Genomic DNA, 23,713 nt, shown 5'->3' with positions numbered 1-23,713 from the left:
TGTTCGCTCGTCACGCCGAAGACCAGGGCTCGCTCGCTCACTCATGAAAAGAACGAACGAACGAACAAAAGAAAGAAAGACTGCCAAATTTCACAGGAAAATCATTGAATGTGTTCATAAGGCATCTAGCAATTTTCATGTGCCTTTGTTGTCAGGGGAACAAATTGTCTTTGGCCAGCATTTTTTATAAAATCCCTGGTTGGGGGCCTATTCTAATCCTCACGGCGGCATGAAGTAGGTATTTCAAGGGTGTAAACATACACCTTTCCTTCTGAGTTTGTGTTTGATGATCTTTGATTAAAGAATATTGTGGAAATTAGTTGGGATATTTCACATGCTGGTGCATTTTAATACCATCACCAATTCCGAGTCAGGCAACTGGAATATGTGTTGCCTGGTACATAAACTTTGACATAATGCCTATTCAAACGAGATATAGAAATCTCCATGAAATTCATGATTCCGAGCTGAGTCGCCCATCCTTATTTATCGGCTTTTAGGGACATACAGTGGATGCTGGAAGGTTGTGGTACCTTGGAATTTTTAAGAAAAATAATTCACATTTGACAGATGAAATTGCTGGGAAATAGTTTGGTCAACCTAACCGATGAGTGAAAATGCTCGATTTCGTCCAACCACGCTACACCTATGCAGGAAACCGTGGAACAGAATCACAAGGAGACAAGTGCTGTCTGTCTGTTGTTTAGCGCCAGAATCAGCACTATTCCAGCCATATGACGTCGCTCTGTAAATAATCAAGTCTGGTTATCAATCCAATGAATTAATGAGCATCGATCCGTCCACTTGAGATGGAATGTAATGCTATCAACCAAGTCACCGAGTCTGTCCACCAACTGCAAACACCTCTCGCAACCAGCACATATATGATGCTAATGAACACCGAAGACCTGGGTTCGATTCCCGACATGGGTACAATGTGTGAAGCCCATTTCCGGTGTCCCCCGCCGTGATATTGCTGGAATATTGCTAAAAGCGACGTAAAACCATACTCACTCACTCACTCACTCACTCTAACCCTGACTTCCCACGAAGCTGTTGTGTATTTCATGGCCTCATCTGTGGAAGACAATAGCAAATATTTTAGGAGTCGGGACACCAAATGAGTGGAAGGGTGCTGGTATTCATAATGTCTGGGCTTCTATGTCAGACATCATAAACACGTCACCTGTTGTGGGTTATCGTTGTTATAACGCATGTAATATCGCCTGTGATACCCGTATCAAATACATCAGCATCAGCGATGTCAAGTTGTTGTTTGTTCCATCAACACGAGTGTATACCTTTTTTGCACGCCTGTCTCTTTTACATTTCAGGTCTTATACTTAAAGATGTTCATGACATATATATATGAACACACTATTGAGGTGCACTAGAAGAACCTGTCATTATTAAAGCGCTTAAAATGAGGCAGTTTGTTGACAACACAAAATTATAGCAATTAATTTCACTCAGTTACTTTTGCGTAACCTCTTTTAATCATGCATACATACTTCCGGAGTCGTGAGAAATATACTGAACCTCACTATGTGTACTCACGAATACTCACGTCCTTAATGTCTGCATGTCTGTAGATAGACACCCGGGTAGTGTCCTTGAAAGTTATACTTGGAGTAAGTGAGTCATGGTTTACGCCGTTTTGAACAGGACATTCTGTTAAGCGTTCAGCTATTTTGGGAGGAAAGCCCGAGGTAATACATGTCTTTTCCTCTTTGGTGAAACTCTAGAATATGAGTATGGCACTGACAAACCAATTAACATAGTGAGAGTGAATCTGGAATTCGAACCCAGGATTTTTGCAGACAATATACGTATAATCATGTTTTCAAGCATCGGACATGATGTGTTTTTTGTGCTCAAGGCCATCTCGAAACACTCACCAAAATGCTAAACGTCAGATTCCATTCCCACGTTAACTAAAACGCAGGTGAAATAACCGAATGAGTGCGTGTGTATAGATATCTATGTCTAATTTGGTTTAGGTTTACCAGGTTAGGCTGTTTAATATCCATATAATTGTTCTATCTTGAATAAAAAGTATATGTTTATTGCCATATGCACTATTTACCTAATGTTATAGAAATATATCTTATTCTGTTTTAAAACGACCAACATATATACTGAAACAGTTTTGTTAGTTGTTGTTTTACTTTCGGATCAGAAAATAAATAATGTTGAGTTAAGCTTTTCTTACAAGTTCCCTAATAACCGCAAAAGTAAAAAAAACGTCAATCGAAAGTCACACGAGACGTTCTGATTGAAGTGTGCCGAGTGCTTATAAGGGGAGATAATTCTAAAGATACTTTAGCTTGGCGGGAACGTTGATGCTTGAACACAAGAAGTTTCGGGATTCGCCAAAGGCCAAGTCTCAGGAGCTGACTCCATTAAAAGCTGTTGCGTATTGCTGCGAAAAGTCAGGCAACTATATAACCTTGCGAACATGTAAGTATTACAGATGCGTTGGCATGCGTCATCAACTTAGACCAATATGGGCACGATAATTCATTCGTATGAACAGATCAAACTGTCGTTTCAGTGGAGATAGTTTTCACGTTTTGTACATGAAATTTCAGTTCACACCAAATTTCATTTTATACAGCATCGTTAGAAATTGGCTCTAGTCCAGTATTCCTTGCCACACTGCCCAATAGTTAAGGTATCATAAAGACTAGAATCTAGTAGAAATTTGCCATATGTAAGGGTTTTGCTATATGATATCATTATAAAGACTAGTGGGCTTAAACTGTAAGCAGAGACCATATATTATATGGTCTCTGCTGTAAGTTTCTACCGCTGTACAGATTATATACTATGAGATGAGATGTGTAAACGTCTGCACAACTCGGAGCAGATGGAACATAAAGAAATTGATAAGTAATTTCTTCCACGGATTGATGTAATGTGGAATTGATATTCTTTTCCTTACAGAATCACATCCTCGCTCCACAAATGGTGGACTGGCTCCACTGTAACTTGTGTTTCATACAGCCTGGGGCAGGAGCCAACTTCTCCCTCACCAACTGTGGACATATCTACTGTGAAAAATGTTTGATAGAAGGTGAATCAGACATTTTGTGTGCAGGACAGGTTGTGTGCATTGTGTGACTAGAAAAATGTCATGGGGGTAGGTGAAGTGAAATGGAATTTACAGTGCTTGACACAAACACTGGTCCGCTGGTCTTACTCTAGTATATTTCCATAAGGACAAGTTAAATTAGATAAATGTTTGTCCAGTGGTGTTGTGTTATTTTGGGGACGAACAATGTAATTTAAGTTTGTACAACTTTTGAAATATAGATCGAGCCTGAACTCTAAGCAACATTGTGTCTAGTTGAGATCCAACATGACCAGTAGATATTTTTGGGGAGCTGGTCCTCTGGACCACTGACAAATTGTGGTCAGTGTCAACACAAAATTGCTGTCATATTGCGACGTGCATGTACATGGATATCCCACTCAGACACAGTACATCTACTGACTACTGACTTACCAATGCTTGTAACAACAAGTATGATCTCATAACATCTTTTGGTATGAAATGGCCAGGGATCGAAACACCGACCTTCTTCGTTCCGAGTAGATCCTCTATCTCCAGACCACAGAGGTATTACGGAATGTCATATGAAGCAGCCCATATGTCCTAATTATCACTGATTAGTTGTTCACTGTGTGTCAGTGACCTGGATAGTTGCTGCTCATGCCTTCAACTATATTTGGTGGCACACACGTATTTTAAAAAATATTTGAGGCTCATGTCAAACAACAGGAATCATTTCAAACTATGACAGTGTTAAAAGTAGAATATTTAATTATATGCTTCAGCAGCAAATGACACCCTTTAATTTCTAACACTGCTGTAAAGCAATATTCAATGTCATGTCAGTGCACAAACTGCAGGATGCACACCAACTGCAAGAGGCATGCAGTGTCGTTTTTTCCTCCCCATTTCAAAATCCAGAAATCACCAGCTTTTTCAGTGTCAGCCCCATTCATGTGTTTTTGCTGACGTGGGGGATAGATCTTCTTTTACTCTTTTTTGGAGTGTGGGTCGGGGGAGAGTGTTAACCCCGGAGGCCCTCCGTACATGTTCATACATTTATGAAAGGTATATTTTATGTTGGATAAACAATTTCTGAAATAAGGTTAAAGGACAAAAACCTGCAGCAATAGTTTGAGTTTCAGGCTGCAAAGAACAGTGTCGGATGTGTGGATCCAGATGCACAATCATCAAGCTGTCAGCAAATGTGAGTCCTATATATAATGATACCTAACGTATTGTAAGCTAGCTGTATCATTTCACCCCTCATCTACATCCTGACTCACTTTTGAGAATAGTCCTTGGTTGCACAACTGATTTTATTGTTTAAATGTCAACAGGGATATATTTTTTAGGTGATAACTCCTATCTAAATTCAGTCTTGTTCCTGTAATTTTTTTAATTGAGTGATCATGCAGTAAATTGTAAATCAATAAATAGTGACAATTGTTTGCTTTAGGAGAAAAACAACCTGGAATACAGAAACATCACAAAAACAGAAATGTATTGTAATGGCTGTTGTTAAAAACTTAAATTACTTCCGTCTTATATTTTTTAATCACAAAATGTTGAGATGGAGCTTTATTATAACGCCACTTTTCAGATGAAACCAGAAGTGGAATTGTTTTTCACTGATCCAGTGGACATCTTGCGGAAATGTTTAAAGCAAGCCATTCAGGTAAGCAGATTTCCTTATCCAGGATTCAAAACTAACTGGCAAACAAATAGAGAATCTCACCCGAGTGTCTTTTGATATATCAACACGAGTTGATAAAAGTGGAAAAACCCTGAGGCTTGCTCGCACTTTGAGTTTTCACTTGGCGATTGGAATCTGGAGCTTTATAAACAGACATTATTATTTATTATTTTGATGTTGGAATTCATCGTGTTTCCTTCAATATGATGCATTGTGTTGCAGGTGTTTGACTTCCAGAAGAACCATCGCGGGAGGATGCTGAGTCATTTTAAAGGAAAGGTACAGTTTTAGCATCCACATAGTAAACCACAGTAGGGTGTTCCTAAGTCTTCATGTGTTCACAAGTGTGCTGACCAACCAGACAAATACTGCTGGCCACAACTTCCACATCTCTCCTGACCATGTTGGCTAGTACTATAAGTAGGGACCATGCACTTACCTGAAAACTCCCTTAAATTTTGGGCTGTCCGAACAACCTACTGTCGATAAATAGAATTTAGTGGTTTCAAACAACATGAACCAGAACTGACAAATATGTGGTTTACTTAAATAATAGTAGGGTCGGTGGGGTAGCCTAGTGGTTAGAGTGTTTGCTCGTCATGCTTAAGACCCAGGTTCGATTCCCCACATGGCTACAATATGTGAAGCTCATTTCTGGTGACCCCGAGGTAATATTGCTGGAATATTGCTAAAAGCGGCGTAAAACCATACCCACTCACTCACTAAATAATAGTAAAAATCTGATCAATTTAGAGTCAAGGTGATCCAACTTGTTCGAGATAAATTTGAAAAATTAGTCACAATGACAGCCTGAATGGACAGAAATTTGGAATGTTTGCAGAATCTAGATTGCTAGAGGTTTGATAGCTTTTGCCCTTATCACAACATTTGTTGAACCACTTTTGTCTCAGATCTCCAAGCAACAGGAGGTGTTGGACAAGGCCCAGCATTCTATACTCAAGTACCAGCAGGTGGAGAGGTGAGGTTTGGAAGTTACAGTGTTAGTTAGGAGTGTTTGAATGTCTGCATTATTACTTGGGAAAGAAATTGCCACTCTCCCAATATTCGAGGCAGTTAGAATAGTAGAATCTTCCAATTTTAACGGTTTTGCTAGTAGACTGCCACTCATCCCAATAGCCAAGGCAGTTAGAATAGTAGAATCTTCCAATTATAACGGTTTTGCTAGTAGATTAAAAATATTACTTTCTATCTCTGTGACTGGTTTAGTGGTTGATACCATGCGCACCAAGTCCTCGTTAATCAGCTCATGTGTAGTCTGGGGATCTATCCGCCCAGAAATCTCCGCAGGAGAATTTCCCAATAAAAAAAACAACACATATTTCAGCCAAACTGAGAAGAAACATTTCTATCATCTTTATATGAAATATTATGTGATAGTAACTGACATTAAGTTTTGCCAATTGTGATGACTTTGGCAGCTACAACAAACACTTGGCTTTCCGGGGAAAGGTTGTATTCTCTCATTACATGTCAATACACTCAGTCAAGTGTAGTCGGCAGCCATGTGGTCTGCTAGCGCACAACACACACACTTCCGGCGCTGTTACACGTGCGCACTCATTTATATAGAGACATCGTATGGATAAAGCGAGTGACTGGTTATATGATACTAAAACGCTACATTCCTCCCCCTTTAGTTAACAACTTGTTGTTTAAGCAATTAGTGAACAATGTTACTAACTCATCAGTCACTGAGAAAGAAATAGTGATCAACTCCAGAGGTTCAAAGGAAATTTTCCCATAAAGTTCACTGAAGTATTCTTGAACACTGAAATTCACAAACTTAATGTTCATTCACTTGGTTTCTGAAATAAATGAATTGAGCAAGCACCTTAAAGTTCAATCTGAAAAAAACACCAAAACACTTAACAATGAAATACAGTAGTTTACAGATTTAGTCTATCTGGAGCTCGACGCTCACGAGTCGATCTTCTCAACTCAACAGATGAGGACAGTTCTGGACTAGTGTCACATGTAGGTAACCTGGTACGCGGAAATGGCGTGTCTGCGGGTGATACTGGTACAGAACTAGGCTCTGGGAGCTCTGGTGAGAAAGTGATGACAGACTTTGACACTTCACTTTCTTCCAACAATTCTGGGGATTCTGGTTTCACAGCATCGGGGTCCACATAACGCTTGATGAGGTGATCTACATGTCGCCTCGCAATTTTGTTATTTTCCAAGCTGACTTTGAAGGAGATAGGACCTGTACACTGGATTATCTCCCCTGGTAACCATTTAGGCTTACCAAGAAAGTTCCTGACGTAAACAAGATCACCGACAGCGAACTCCCGTGACTTTGTATGTCTATTGTGGTAGTGTGCCTGCTTCTCTTGTTTATGTTGAACTTTAACACCGATGTCAGGGTGAAGCAAGTCAAGATGGGAACGTGGACGTCTTCCAAATAGTAACTGCGCTGTTGATGACCCTGTCGTAGTCTGCGGAGTGTTACGATACCTGAACAGGAATCTTGACACCCTGGTGTTGATGGAACCGCCGCTGAGCTTCTTAAATACCTGTTTGAACGTCTGGCAGTCCATTGGACGCTGGATGGTAAGGGGATGTACAGATGTGTTGAATACCATTTCTCTTGATGAATATAGCAAATTCATCACTTGTGAAACATGTCCCATTATCAGACACTATTGTCTCAGGTAGACCATGAATGGAAAATGTTCTCCAAAGACACTCAAGAGTGGCACTCGTAGTTGCACTGTTGACAGGGAAAACATCCATCCACTTAGAGTGAGAGTCTACGATGATGAGGAACATTTGACCTTGTAAGGGACCTGCATAATCAATGTGCAGACGTGACCATGGTTTGGACGGCCAGTCCCACGGATGTAACTTTGCTTCGCAGGGTGAAGAACGACTCTCCTGACATATGGAACAAGTCCTGACCTTGTTCTCCAGCTCTGAATCAATGCACGGCCACCATACAAGACCTCTGGCAATAGCTTTCATCCTCGCTATTCCAGGGTGAGCTTCATGCAACACATCTACACACTGTTTCCTACCCTGAGGTGGAACCACTACTCTGTTACCCCACAGAATCACACCATCCTGAACACTTAGCTCAGTTTTCTTCTGAATATATGGCTTTAGCTCTGTATCTGGCTTCAGGTTTTCTGGAAAACCACATTCCACTAACTTCTTCACTCTAGCTAACAAGGGATCCTTCCTTGTCCAAAACTGAATTTGTCGCACATTCACTGGGAATTCTGCCATGTTCTCGAGGAGCATTATTGTGTCTCCTGGAACAGGCGGCACAGACACAGAGGTTTGCAGAGGCAATCTGCTCAAACAATCTGCGTTTGCTAACTTTGAGCCTGGTTTATACACAATACTGTAATCATACGCTGCCAGCATCAAGGCCCATCTCTGGAGTCTGGCTGACGCCATCACTGGAATGCCTTTCTCTGCATCAAGTAGACCCATGAGGGGTTTGTGATCTGATAACAGCTGAAATTTTCGTCCGAACAAATACTGGTGGAATTTCTTTATGCCAAACACTATTGCCAGTGCTTCTTTATCAAGCTGTGAATAGTTCTTTTCTGCAGGTGACAAGGAACGTGACGCAAACGCCACAGGCTTCTCAGTACCATCTGGCATGATGTGTGACAGGACGGCACCTACTCCATATGGAGAAGCATCAGCTGCTAAGTTGAGAGGAAGGTCTGGATTGTAGTGAGTCAAGACCTTACATGAAGACAAGTGAGATTTCACCTTTAGAAATACTGTATCATGCTTCTTGGTCCATGACCATGGAGCGTCCTTTTGTAGTAACCCATGTAGTGGCACTAACGTCGTGGAGAGATTTGGCAGGAATCTCTGGTAGTATTGTACCATCCCAAGGAATGACTTTAACTCTGTCACATTCTGAGGAGCTGGTGCGGACACAATAGCGTTTACCTTCTCCTCTAATGGATGCAGTCCCTGTGCGTCAATCCGGTGTCCCAGGTAAGTGACTGAGCCTTTCTTGACGTGACACTTTGAAGCGTTTAGACGCAAACCTGCTTTCTGCAATCTGTCAAGGACTTCATTCAGATTCTTGTTGTGTTCTGCATCATCAACACCTGTGACGAGAATATCATCGAGGTAGACGCACACATGTGGCAAGTCGCTGAGAAGACATTCAATTGTCCGCTGGAAGATAGCAGGAGCTGCCGACACCCCAAAAGGTAATCGTTGGTACTCGTATAGACCTTTATGGGTGTTAATTGTGGTGAGTTTCTTGGAATCATCGTCCAACACTATCTGCTGGTAGGCATTACTCATGTCCAATTTCGTAAACTTGCGACCACCTGAGAGTGATGCAAATAAATCCTCAATCCTGGGTATTGGGTAACAATCTGGTTTAGCAACCTGGTTGACTGTTAGTTTGTAATCTCCACATATGCGCACTGAAGACTGATCCGACTTCAACACTGGTACGATGGGTGCTGCCCACTCTGAGTACTGCACTGGTTTTATGACACCCTGCTGCTCTAACCGTTCAAGTTCATTCTCAACCTTGTCCCTCAAGGCATAGGCCATGTTCCTGTGCTTGTAGAAGCGTGGTTGTGAAGGAATAGATATGTTAATCTTCACTTTTGTATCTTTCAACTCACCAAGTTCCTCCTTGAAGACATCGGAATGTGAGTTAAGGATACTTTGCACATCATCACAATCTACTCTGAGGATTGTTCCCCAGTCTAGACGAACATGTCGCAGCCAGTCGCGACCAAAGAGATTAACTCTTCTCCCTTTCACTACAATCACTGGCAGTTCTGCTGACTGTTTGCCGTAGTTCACTTTCACTGAGCATGAACCAAGCAGAGGTATCTTCTCACCTAGGTAAGTACGTAACAAGGTATGAGGAGGTCCTAGTTTGGGTGGATCTTTCCCTAACGATCTGTAAGTGTCCTCATTAATCACTGAAAATGTTGCACCTGTATCCAGCTCCATGCTTAATGGCTGACCATTAAGTGCTAAATCAATAAACATTGGTGGTTCCTTCTCTCTCCTCCCAACAAAAGGTGTAGAGCTAGTCTCCATCTTGTAAATGTCATATATTTCACTTTCAACATCATCATAGTTATCAGGAGTGACCTGATTTGTCGCCGAACGCTTGTGCTGACCCCGACTTCGACCTTGACCTCTAGATCGATACGAGCCACGTCCACAACGAGAACCTTTACTATTCTGTGACTGACGACATACCTTCCCAATGTGGCCAATCTTACCACAATTGTAACACTTTGAGGTACGAAAATGACAGTCCGGAGATTTGTGATTTCGTAAACCACATCTGTCACATGGCGGGTAGACAGGAGCATGTTGAGATGATGACATCTTGTGCATGTTACCCCCTGTAGCTGCTGAAACACTTGAAGCACCAACTTTAATATCTTCTACATTCTTTGCTGCCAATTCCATTGACTGTGCTAGTGTAAAAGCCTTATTGTAATCCAGAGCTTTCTCTGCTAATAATCTCCTCTGTATTGCATCATTATTAATGCCACAAACTAGTCTGTCTCTAAGTGAATCATCAAGAGTAGTACCAAAGTCACATGTACTTGCCAGTTTGCGCAACTCGGAAGCATACGCTGCAACACTCTCTTGAGACTTTCTATCCCTCTTGTGAAATTTAAGTCTTTCAACTATCACTGACGGTGTTGGGTGTTGATGATCGCGCATGACTTTCACTATCTCAGCAAACCTCATTTCCTTAGGTTTCGTAGGAGCGCACAAATTCCGGAGAAGTGTGTAGGCTGTCTTACCCATTTCACTAAGCAGAATAGCCCGTTTCATCACATCATCCTCGTCATCAACACCTCTAGCCGTAAAGTACAAGTCTAACCTCTCACAATAAATGTCCCAGCTGTCAGTCTCTATATTAAATTCGTCGATCTTCCCGGAGGTAGACGACGCCATGTTTATGGAGCGAGTGAAACACGACGGACGTTAATCACACAAAATGTCCACAAAAACGCTAAGACATCCAGTTTTACCTCGTCGCCAATTTATGTGATGACTTTGGCAGCTACAACAAACACTTGGCTTTCCGGGGAAAGGTTGTATTCTCTCATTACATGTCAATACACTCAGTCAAGTGTAGTCGGCAGCCATGTGGTCTGCTAGCGCACAACACACACACTTCCGGCGCTGTTACACGTGCGCACTCATTTATATAGAGACATCGTATGGATAAAGCGAGTGACTGGTTATATGATACTAAAACGCTACACCAATGTATGGTTCTTTTAATCTGATAAAGTCAGATCGTTTACTCTGATTTACTACCTCTCTCAGATAAGCTCTGAACCCTGAATGAACTTTGACCGACCAATCAAATTGAGAGATTCAAATGTCAGCTTCCTATAATGATTCAGCTTCATGTTCTTATTTTCTCAGCGCAGTTCTGTACCAAAATGAGAAAATGGAGGGTTTGTCAGACCTTGATGGACTGTAAATGGAACATTCATCATTAGAGATTATTAAACCCCTGACCTAAAAGGGTGGGGTATATAGTTATACCAAGGAAGTCTGACTGTGTGTCCATCCGAGGACATTTTTGTGTGCGACCTATAACTTGAAAACTACTGAATAGATTCTTTTCAAACTTGGTTAAAACTCTGATTTTGATAAGTGGATTTTCTGAGAAAATATTGTTTTTTTCATAGTTTGAACTTAAAAATTTGTAAGGAGTCGAAGTATAGGGTATTTGTGAGTCCTACTCAATTTTTGTCATGTATTTGTTCTTTCAGAGAATTGATACGATTGAGAGAAGAAAATTCCTATTTGAAACGATTGATATCAGAAAAGGTAATGAAGGTTGAACTTTGTATCAAATATGGACCCCAAAGAATCATGATATATACTGATAATAACAAAATTACGCACATCAAACTCTCTCCATCTTCCCCAGGCAGGAGAGTTAACTGACTTTAAAAGTCCAGTTTCTGCCCTTGCCGAATTAGGCTGGAATTCCTGGGCTCGATCGTAGCGCCACCAGTGGCTATTAAGAGTTATGTCCCTTCAATGCCTCTTCTATGGACCAATCAGATTCCAACTCTCGTATCACTTGCATTTGCTTCAAACAAAATTGCGGCGCTCAGTCAAGACGTTCTGATCGATAATCAAGATCTATATTGTGATAAAACGAGTATTCCATCGTGATGTGCATCAAATCACGTGAGCATCTTGATTAAAAACATGAAAAGATTGAGAATATATCTTTTGACAACAAGTTGCCGGTGCAAATGCTTTGCAAATCTTGCAATCGACAGAAATCTGCATGACAGTTTACGAACCGGATTTTGATTTTGTTGCGCGAATTTGATTGGACTATGCATAGACTTGTTCGTCCAGCCAAAATGTAACTCCATAATACCAGCCTAGTTCGGCAAGGGTGGAAACTGGACATTTATTGTCAGTCAACTCACTTGCCTGGGGAAGATGAATTCTCTCTAGACCTACAATTTATGAATTTCATGGTTAATATGAACTTGAATGATCCAGTATATGTTTCAAATGATTTTTCACTCTTCTGTTCATTTTAACATGGTAATCTTAACAGGTAATGTTTTGTAGCAGTGAATTATGAATTAAGTATCAATATTCATAAATTTGTATCAATGCAGTATCAACATAATGATAATATTTTTATCGATATCACGACAGTGTTTGAAATAATTTTGAAACCCAACAAGTCAGTCGAGCAGGTGACCTATAAGTGTTGCCGGCCTAACTTGCAATAATGCAAACAATCATTTGAGAATCTACAAGGAGTTATAAAAATGCTGAATATGTAGTAGTCTTAAAAAAATCTGCCAGACAGTTGGGCAGGAGGAGCAAAATTTCATGCAGCCCGACAAAAACGTTACCAGCCGCGGGCAGGCAGTTATTTCAGACACTGTATCGCGATATACGATGACATCCGTAATTTCTATATACAATTTACACGTAGTGAAATATATTCTTTTCTTTATTTTTAGGGACTTGGGAATCATTCTAGGTAAGTAACACGCATTTGATATTGTGGACATGTTTATGAAAACGGAGTATTTACGATAAAATATCATTTGGTATGCCGTGATTGTCAGTGGTGTGGACTCTCAGTGAGTGGCAGAAAGAGTCAAAAGGATGTATTTATCTAGTTTTGACATTTACAGACAGGGGTGTTTCCAACAAGGGAACAAGATCTGTATCCTTGTTTCATTAGTCCTCAGTGTTTGTAACTATAGTCCTCGCCACTTGAAATAGAATCACGAAATATCCCAATTCAGGGTTTTACCTTGACTTACAAAAGTGGGGGTCCCTGGGCAATCAATAAATAATCTCAAGGGTTCCTACAGGAAATATGAGGGTCCTGTAAAGTAATGAAATGGTGTAGTGTATTATACTGTAAGATTTGGTAATTACTTTAATCATTTATATTTCATGTCAAGAATTTGGTAAATATTCAATACTTTATTCTTTTTTCTGCTTCCATTCTATACATTTGTGCGTACTGGATGCACATTTATGCGTTATGTAAAACCCAGGCGATTATTAATTTTCTAAGATGGTTGCGTGTGTGCTAATACTTATAATGTGAAAACAAGCAATTACTACGATGTGGAATATCCATTTTGCTAGCGATAAACATCATCATTGAGTTTTGTCACATGGTTACATCTGGGTAAGGGTCGACAGTGTTTTAACAGTGAAAAAAACATGCACATGTTGTATTGAAAGTGCTATAGACATAGTTCATAGTGACCTACATATTGTTGTTAGAATAAACAAGTCAATTCCGGTGGCAGTTTGTACTTGTAGTGCCTTTTGCTCCTGTTCCACAGACTCGGGTCCAGCATGGGGAGCATGCGCCAAGCATCATCATCATCACCGGGGAGCTACCGAGGTACTGCTTCTGTGTGTCACTTCATGTCCAGCTCTCCTTGTTAATCAAGACACTGTTGTTATTCTCATCAAGATGTTTGGCTAGTCTTGTCAAGCATATTTAGCTAATTGACTGACATGAGCCCGAAATTTTCTTGATTAAAAGTATGAACTTTATCAAGTCACTAGATGTAGAATTTCTTCACTAAATATATGTTTAACATGTACGGTGTATTATCAGGTATCATATACAGTGAAATCATCCTGTTAATCCAGAGACGGCCTGTGGGGATTTTGTGTTAGAAATGGTCTCAAGCAACCAATGCTGGTCATAAGAGGTAGCAAAATGGTTCAGAGGCTTTTATTTGGATGAGATCATGTCATCATACCCCGACGATGTGCATCGTTGTTGATAATACCAATCACTTGATAGTTTGGTGCCGATTTGATGGGGGCGGTGGGGTAGCCTCGTGGTTAAAGCGTTTACTTGTCACGCCGAAAACCTGGATTCGATTCCCCACATGGGTACAATGTGTGAAACCCATTTCTGGTGTCCCCCCACCGTGATATTGCTGGAATATTGCTAAAAGCGGCATAAAAACATACTCATTCACTCACTCACTCCAGACTTGATTATTTTCAGGCTGCTTTCACGTTTATAGAGAAACACAACTACACAACCGTTATTCGTTAATGTGGAAATTGTAATTGTTAAATTAAATGTTACAACCTTGCATAGGTGACATGTTTTTCATAAACAAGAAGAGGCTCATATGTTTAATTTCACGTTTTTTCATAATCGATCTATCAATCTTAGATCATGTTGATGATGAGATGCTTTTTTTCCCTGTGGGTGCAGCTTCCCCGACCAGATCCCCCGGCAGCCAGACCTCACCCTACCATTTCAGGGGCGGGGCACACTCAGCTTCTGCACAGTAAGTCTACCCTCACAGGAGAAATATGAAACTTCGACGAGCAAAGTGACATGTTCTGTGGTTTTAGGATAGGGACAGGACACATACTGACTCTGTGGCTTTAGACAGTAGTCCGAAGCCGGAGTTTCAGCCTAGTCCTTGCCTGATAACAGATTAATTTTATCTGAAATGGTGCTACAGGACTACTCACAAGCCCTTCAGACTGCTGTGAGGTGAGGTGAAAAGGGGTTTAACGTCGCGTCAAAGATTATTGCACTTATATAGCGACGTGCGTGTGTGTGTTTGTGTGGCTGCTTGTACTAGTCTGGACTGATGCCGATTTATAGTGCTAGCTCATTGAGATACCATGCCACAGTTTAACATGAATATCCCACTCAGACACAGTTTACTGACTCCGAGCCGACCAGTCCTTGTTTTAGCCCCTTAATGCCGAGTGCCAGACAGTGTAACAACAAGTACCATCTTTTAATGTCTTCTTGTATGACGTGGCCAGGGATTGAACCCTGGACCTTCCGCTCTCCGGGGGGACTCTCTACCACTAGACCACGGAGGCGGTCCAGACTGCTATGAATAGATGCTTAATGATGTACCTTGTCTAAAGTGGCCTGCTGAACCTGGGGAGAGAAAAAAAAACTCATTCACATGCAGCATCAGAAAGTAGACTAACACTAAGTCTCTGAAAATATATAATTTTGATGGAAACAAAAGGAGCCCCTTTGAGATGGGAGATTCAGAACCTGAATCTGAAGAAAATCTAGACTTGCTTTATTTAGGGCTTTTGCATTACAGGAAGAGCTATGCAAAAGGGAAAATCATATGGTTCAGGGACTGTGAGACAGACTAGATCAGAAAGCTATGGGTGATTTTGAGAAGAATTTTTATAAGTTATGAGTTAACTTTACAAGAATATCCCAGATTTGAATAGATAAAAATAACTTTTCCCCCAATTTGTCTGCTAGGGGGCACTTAGTTTGGAATCCTTGATAAATCCCTTTATCTCAACTTTCATTAAAATACTAGCTTTGATTGGTTGAGGAGCAGGCAATTATTTTCCATGTAGCCCACTGTGAAATCAATCGAAACATACTGTAGGTAACTCGCTTATCTCACATTGGTATCGTTGCGCTGAAATAGACCAATGTTTATCGGAATGCATTGGGTAAAGGGAAGTAACTCGGTTCGTTTTTATCGTCTGCTAGCTGTCAAATGGCTCCATGAAAATGTTTTACTCAGTGAAACTTTGGACATATATTCCCGGTCTGTATGAATGAATGTCGCCGACATAAATTCGTTGTCCACCAGTCCCTAGGGGCATATGGTGTGATGTATCCTCTGTGTGAGCCTATGTACCCCGAGCCGCTGTTTACAACTTACAATGTACCACATGAGGCCCAGGTGACGCACATCCATTAGATCAGTAATTGTTACAGTTGGCCTACGCTCCCATCTGTTATGCTGATACAGTGAACTACAGTATAACAAACTCAAAAGGACCACTAATTTTAGTTATAACTGAAGTTCATTAAAAGCATTTCGACTGTCAGATGTCTTGGATGAAGTCACATTTCTTCTCTCTAGTCGTCGCATTTTATGGACAGAATATATTCAATTCAAAGGCTATAGCCTAATCACTATTGTTATTATTGTTGAGGACAAGGTGTCAGTACTTAATCCAGTTAATCACTTGCCTTCATATGTTTATTGCCACTTTGAACAGCCACGGATGTTTTGATTGGCTGATTAGTGACGCCTGAGCAACTCAATTTTTAACAATTCGTTATAAACATAAACATTTTCAATTTTTTTGTTATAAGCGTGTTTGTTATATCCATCAATTTTATATGATAAAATATACAGCAAATGGCTGGGACAAAAAAACAACAGTTTGTTATATACCGTATTCGACGTAATAAGCACCCTGCTCTAATAAGCGCCCATGGCGATATTGGCTAATACATTGGCTAGTGAACAATCCCAATTAGCACCCCTTCCGATTGATCAATTTACACAAGATTCATTTATTCGTGTATAATACGCACCCGTGTGTTTTATGCACCCTTAATTATGGGCAATTAAATTCTGGAAAATATATCTGTTGTGTATGATACGCACATACTTTTCTTTTGTATCATTTCAGGGTCAGCATAAACTGCGAAATTTACTATCTTTCAACTCTTTTTTTTCACCAAAAATTATGTTCTAATAAGAGCCCCTATTTCTAATTTTGAGAGCGCCCCGGGCACTTATTACATCGAAGATGGTACTTCAGTTTGTTGAAACATGTTTGTTATATACAAAGTTTACTGTATATCCACCTCCATTTTATACTGCAGTTGTCGATATAAAGGAAATGCAGAATCTTTGACAATGAAATGCTCTGATTTTCAGTTACTCCAGCTCCCAACCTCAACCGGTGAGTTTGTAACTAGAGGAGGAATAGTGAACACTTCAACAGGTTGTCATTCATGTTTTGACTTGACTTGCACAGGAGTGAATAGGGCTTTACGCCGCTTTTAGCAAAATTCCAGCAATATCATGGTGGGGGACACCAAAAATAGGCTTCACACATTGCATTCATGAGGGGAATTGAACCCGGGTCATCGGCATGACGAGTGAATGCTTTACCCTGTAGGCTACACCACTGCCCCCCTGACTTACAAGACAACCATACAGAGGTACTTTCTTCACACAAATGCAGGATTCCTGTCTTTCATGATTTTCATTTGTGGAACAGTCAAAGAATGGAAGCTTTTATTGGGAGGTGTGGACAAAATGTATTATAGTTACACTTGTTTTCTTCTTCAAAGATATGGGCTCTGTGGGGATTCTGGGTTTTAAAAGTTATTGACTGTCTCCAGTGAGTGAGTGAGTGAGTGTGTATGGTTTTACGCTGCTTTTAGCAATATCATGGCTGGGACACCAGAAATGGGCTCCACACATTGTACCCATGTCGGGAATCAAACCCGGGTCTTCGGCGTGACGACCGAAGGCTTTGACCACTAGGCTACCCGACCGCCCCTGGCCTTCTCCAAACAAACACGGATAAGGCATGAAATCTTTACTAGACAGACGGCCATCTACTTTACGTTTCAGCAAGCCCTTTGTAATTTTACCTGGCCATAGGCCAACAAGCCAGCAGTTAAATCGACCCCTGGATTAGATCTGTAGCTTGATCGGTAAATATTATTGAAACACTTGAATGTGTTTTTTGTGTTGCTTGCAAATGGAACCATTCCATCAATGAAAGAAAGTAGTCGTAAGAATGTCCAAATAAACCCCTTTTGAATTAAACTTGGGTGCTAATTTTAGCCTGGAAATGTGATCATTGGCTGTAAGATGTGTTAAAAAGGCCTTGGGTTTTGTAGCTTCAGTTTATTATGGACCGTGCATTACATTGTGTTATTCTGTATCCTTCTGGCAGCAGATGTCCGGAACCTCACCAATGACATCAGGCCGCATCTCTGTGAGGACACCACCCTCTGATGGCAGAATTGGTACACTCTTCCACCAAGGTACTTCTGTAGCTTCTTTTTTATATGATTTATGATTACCCTGCTGTACTGACGATGATTATCCTGCTTTACTGACTATGATTACCCTGCTGTACTGACGATGATTACCCTGTTGTACTGACGATGATTACCCTGCTGTACTGACGATGATAACCCTGCTGTACTGACGATGATTACCCTGCTGTACTGACGATGATAACCCTGCTGTACTGACGATGATTACCCTGCTGTACTGACGATGATTACCCTGTTGTACTGACGATGATTACCCTGCTGTACTGACGATGATAACCCTGCTGTACTGACGATGATAACCCTGCTGTACTGACGATGATTACCCTGCTGTACTGACGATGATTATCCTGCTTTACTGACTATGATTACCCTGCTGTACTGACGATGATTACCCTGCTGTACTGACGATGATTACCCTGCTGTACTGACGATGATTATCCTGCTTTACTGACTATGATTACCCTGCTGTACTGACGATGATTACCCTGCTGTACTGACGATGATTACCCTGCTGTACTGACGATGATTACCCTGCTGTACTGACGATGATAACCCTGCTGTACTGACGATGATTACCCTGCTGTACTGACAATGATTACCCTGCTGTACTGACAATGATTACCCTGCTGTACTGACGATGAGTACCCTGCTGTACTGACGATGATTACCCTGCTGTACTGACAATGATTACCCTGCTCTATCTGGTTTCAGCCAGCAGCCAGGTCACACCCATCCAGGACTTCCACAGATCACAAACACCACAGTAGGTACATCCACACTCACAGATTCAGCCTCAGTTTTTCTTGAAATTTTAATCAAAGTTGCAGTGAAATATTTTTAATATGAAAAAATTCATAGGTTATATTAATTTTATCACCCTTTTCAAGACATAAACTTGGTATGTCCCATAAACTATGGGGAAAAAACAGAAAATGTATTTCAGAGAGAGCAATACTTAAATCTACTTCAGAGCCAAAACAGCAGTTTCCTTGCCAAACATTATTGTGTCCTGAAAGCCTTAGTATTGCATAGACCATAGAAACATTATAGGTATAGATGTATATATTCACAGACAAAAGAAACGTGAATACCATACATGTTGGCTAATATATGAAGAAGTACTTGTATACAAGAGATATTAGATATGCACAAACGAACATACTGTTATGTTGTTGGAACTCATGCTCATGAACGCATCACGAGACGTTATAGATCTATGATTCAAGATGCACCATTTGACTTGTGCAGGATTAGCGTGTACATTGTGGAAATCAGGTGCAGCATATCGTGATAAGAATAAAGACAGGCTGTGGTAACACTTGACTGATTTTTAGTTTTGTCATTAACCACATTGGAAACATCTCTTCTTAACGTCCATACTTCTCTACATGTTTCTATGGTTCGTGTATATTTTGGCGGTGACTATATAATGTACTTACGAAAAACTGGTTGATCACCCACCAGATGTGACCTGTCTATCATTACTTAACACAGCAAATTTTGCAGGAGTAATGTTGGTTGCTGTGTGACATTCTGTGTTTTAGATCCCTCCCACACCCCATCAGTCTGCCAAGTCCTTCACCAAAACGTCCATTTTGAAGAAGAGCAATCACTGGCAAGTTGATGTGAAGATTGTCCACCTTGAGCTTGTATGTTAGGTTGTACAAAGTCTATATTGTTAATAAACTGAACAAATACAGGACAATTGTTGTTGTGAATGTGAATAACGGGAAAGATTGTGGAGAATGGGTTCCCAGTAACTTATGCTTGTCCTTGGAGTCGGCTTAGTGGATCACTCTAGCTATGTGATTTGGTTTATAAGTGTCTTGTATTTTAACATCATAATATAATGTCAATCGCTTGTTCAGACTCAATTCTTTGCAGGCCGCCTCATAGCTGAAATATTGCATGCTGAATAGGGCTGAAAACAGTACAGTATTCGACGTAATATGCGCCCGCTCTAATAAGCGCCCACGGCGATATTTCTTAATATATCGGCTTGTGAACAATCCCAATCAGCACCCCTTCCGATTGATCAATGTACAAAAGACTTATTTATTCGCGTATAATACGCACTCGTGTGTTATATGCATCCTTAATTAAGGGCAGTTAAATTCGGGACAAATATGTATGTCGTATATAAACATTTCAGGATGTCAGCATAAACCTTGAAATTTATCTTTCAACTCTTTTCAACTCTTTTCAACTTTTTTCACCAAAATAGTATTCTAGTAAGAGCCTCCTATTTCTTATTTTGAGAGCGCTTATAACGTTGGATACGGTAATACGATTGTTACAATTCTGGTGGTTTGTGGGGATACCAGGATAAAAGTGACCCCCAGTCAGTATGCTTGTAACAGGAGATGAATGGATGGTCAGGCTTGGTGACTTGGTTGGTTGTTATCTTAATTTACAACGCCAGCATTAGTGGTTGTCGCTATCAATCACTAGTTTGTCTGCTCCAGATGCCATTATTTACAGGCCAGCTGTGTGGCAGAGAACAGTATCAAACTGATCTGGTTGTTCTTTCTATGTTACAAGGAGATGGGGGTTGATTTTAAGTTGCTTTGTTGATTGGTTTGTTGTTTAATGCCGTACTCAGCAATATTTCAGCTATATGACGGCGGTCTGTAAATAATCAAGTCTTGACCAGACAATCCAGTGATTGACATCAAAAGCATCGATCCACGCAAGTGGGATACCATGACATGCATCAACCAAGTCAGCAAGCCTGACCACCGGATCCCGTTAGTCGCCTCTTACGACAAACATGACAAACATAGTTTCCTCTTACGGCAAGAATGGGTTGCTGAAGACCCCTTCTACCCTGGATCATCAGGGGGCTAACTTTAAGTACTGGCGTGAATGTGAATCACTTGGTTAAAATAGCCTGCGCTCTGCACCATACCGAGTTCAGTTCATATGGACTTATGCCATAACCTGTGGCATCTCGCAGTCCCAAATAGCAATCATCATTAAAGCACTTCGACTCTCCTGTGCATCTTCCGTAGTCAAGGGCGTTAACTGACTGAAAGTGGAAACTGGACTTTTACAGTCAGTTAACTCCCGTGCCTCGAAAAGCTGTTTCTGTGAGGATTCTGGGTACATGATTGTTGCAAGTAGCTAAAGTGTGGATTGGTGTGGTCACACTCAGACTCTGTTGATAGCATGTCACATACAAGTCTGTGGTCACACTGACATATACTGGACATGGAGAGTGTATCCTTCAACTACTTACACACCTTTCAAGAAGAATAAGGTCACTTTCAATGTGCCACTTGACATATTCATTCCTAATGTTTGATTTACTGTCGGGCAAAAGAAAGTACATGTATACACCCTTTGAGGGTGGCTAAAAATATAACAAACAAGAACTGGTTAGTCGATGGTGATGTATTTCTTATGGGTATCATAGTTGTGTTTTGGACATAGGTTTGCAGATTTTCCGGACTGTTTTCAGTGTAGTAATGTTTTGATCAAGTTTGTATTTGTTTGGTCAAATCCCATTTTCAAGTGTATATTTTCTTTTCCTTGTCGGGGGAACTTGAACTTGTGAAAATGATCACTGCTCCAGTAAAAGTTGACAGCAAAATGACAAGGTGAGCTATAATACATTGGTACTATTCCTTTTGATCCACCTGTCCTGGGTATGCATGATACCATAAATGATTAAGAACTTATGGCTTACCCAGTCGATAGTTTTGAACCCCCGATCAAGAGTAGTACAATACAAAGACACTGGGTAGTTGTATGTACGATTACAGAGTTCAGCGTCGACTCCAAATGTTTAAATACTAACTTGGGGGCACGGGTGGCCCAGTCGTCTAAGGCCCCGCGATTCGCTGTGCAGAGTCGCGTCCCTTGGGCACGCCAGAAACTTATGATTGTGGGTTCGAATCCCGGTTCGCCTTGATCGTTTCCAGGTTTGTCAGCACCATACCCGTGCTCATGGGTTTCACAAGTGGTAAACGTCTGAGACCTGCATCACTTCGGACTTTCCTCCCACATTAAGCTGACACGCCCTGATATAACTGGAATACTGTTAAAAGCGGTGTTAAACTCAACTCACTCACTAAATACAAAATTATTCATTTTTGATAAGTTCAAATATTAAAACAGTCATGAAGTAACATCCTTTCGAGTGGGTAAAAAAGTAATGTTGTTTGTGTATGAGGAAAAGGCGCGTCGTCATCAAAGTATAAATCTATATATATACTACAGAGGGTTAGCCTGGAGGTTAAAACGTTCTCCCGTTGCTCCACAAAATAAAACATGTGAAGCACATTTGTGGTGTCTCTAGTTCGCTCTAGTTTCGACCCTTGGACACGCCAGAAACCAATGAGTCGATTCTCGGTTCATCCGCATTATGTTTCTGTGTTGGTCAGCGCCATAACGGTGCTCGTGGGTAAACGTACGAGACCTGCATCACGTCGGGCTTTCCTCACTCATTAAACTGACACGCCGTGATATAACTGGAATACTGTTCAAAGCGGCGTTAAATCTAACTCACTCACTCGACCCGTGAAGATCCGTTTTAGCATTGGTCTTCTGCAAACCATGCTTCTCGTAAGAGGCGACTAACGGGATCGGGTGGTCAGGCACTCTGCTTTGGTGGATGCATGTCGTATTCCAATTGCGTAAATCGATGCTCATGATGTCAATCACTGGATTGACTGGTCCAGACTCGAATATTTACAGACCACTGGAATATTGCTGAGTGCAGCGTTAAACAACGAACACTCAATCAACCTTGTGTCCCTCGCCGTGATATTGCGGGAATATTGCTATAAAGCGACGTGAAACCACATTCACTCACTCATACTACTAACAGTTGTACGTACCCGTGAATCCGGGGTGGAATAGGTCTTCAGCAACCCTACTTGCCGTAAAAGGTGACAATGCTTGTCGTAAGAGGCGACTAACGGGATCGGGTGGTTAGGCTCGCTGACTTGGTTGATGCATATCATCGATCCCAGTTGCCGTCATATAGGTGGGACATTGCTGAGTCCGGCGTTAAACGACAAACAAAAACAGTTGTACGTTCTATGTGGTACTCATCTTAAGTGTAATAAGACAGCTATTCTAACTGTAGTAGTTCCAGCACACGTATAAACATAGCCATTGGTTGTACATTGATTATAAACCTACTGCTATTTAAGTGTAGGTATCTTCCAATTTCGTAATAACATCTTGGGAGGTTTTACTTTTTCCTAGTAAGACCTCATCCCCGGGTATGAAGTGTTACTTTTTCCTGGTAAGACCTCATCCCCGGGTATGAAGTTTTACATTTTCCTGGTAAGACCTCATCCCCGGGTATGAAGTTTTAACTTTTTCCTGGTAAGACCTCATCCCCGGGTATGAGGTTTTACTTTTTCCTGGTAAGATCTCATCCCCGGGTATGAAGTGTTACTTTTGTCCTGGTAAGACCTCATCCCCGGGTATGAAGTGTTACTTTTTCCTGGTAAGACCTGATGGTAGTAGATGAGATTTGTACTTGGTGTTTCAAACGTCCAATGTTATAATATCGAAGACAAGACATGAAAGTTTCCATTATGGATGACGGCAATAGAAATTGCAACCTCACACATCGTGTTTACTTTTGTAACCAACTGTT

At 41.0% G+C, this 23,713-nt stretch overlaps 1 protein-coding gene across 2 annotated transcripts; it reads left to right on the top strand.

The window, feature by feature from the left end:
- Nucleotides 1-2,138: 2,138 nt before the first annotated feature.
- LOC124119446 (RING finger protein 212B-like) lies at nt 2,139-19,799 on the top strand. Of its 2 annotated transcripts, none has more exons than XM_048397852.1 (14): nt 2,139-2,460; nt 2,947-3,076; nt 4,201-4,262; nt 4,659-4,733; nt 4,974-5,030; nt 5,663-5,730; nt 11,522-11,579; nt 12,752-12,771; nt 13,598-13,659; nt 14,497-14,572; nt 16,961-16,985; nt 17,997-18,084; nt 18,811-18,862; nt 19,644-19,799. In XM_048397852.1, exons 2-14 carry the CDS (start codon nt 2,968-2,970, stop codon nt 19,696-19,698), a joined length of 807 nt encoding a protein of 268 aa, XP_048253809.1. In that variant the 5' UTR covers nt 2,139-2,460; nt 2,947-2,967; the 3' UTR covers nt 19,699-19,799. The 2 variants fall into 2 exon arrangements, with proteins under 2 accessions (XP_048253809.1, XP_048253808.1); XM_048397851.1 differs by having other exon boundaries at nt 2,143-2,460; nt 17,994-18,084.
- Nucleotides 19,800-23,713: the final 3,914 nt, after the last annotated feature.

The sequence above is a fragment of the Haliotis rufescens genome, unplaced genomic scaffold, assembly GCF_023055435.1.
Source record: "Haliotis rufescens isolate VD_foot unplaced genomic scaffold, xgHalRufe1.0.p SCAF_17, whole genome shotgun sequence".
NCBI classification, from domain to species: Eukaryota; Metazoa; Mollusca; class Gastropoda; order Lepetellida; family Haliotidae; genus Haliotis; species Haliotis rufescens.
The sequence above is the reverse complement of the archived record's forward strand: the minus strand, read 5'-3'. Positions and strand labels throughout refer to the sequence as shown.

Coding starts and splice junctions, on each gene's coding strand:
- LOC124119446 (XM_048397851.1), top strand. CDS start 2,968: ATGGTGGACTGGCTCCACTGTAACTTGTGTTTCATACAGCCTGGGGCA. Junction 4,734..4,973: donor GTTTAAAGCAAGCCATTCAG/GTAAGCAGATTT, acceptor ATTGTGTTGCAG/GTGTTTGACTTCCAGAAGAA. Junction 13,660..14,496: donor ATCACCGGGGAGCTACCGAG/GTACTGCTTCTG, acceptor CTGTGGGTGCAG/CTTCCCCGACCAGATCCCCC.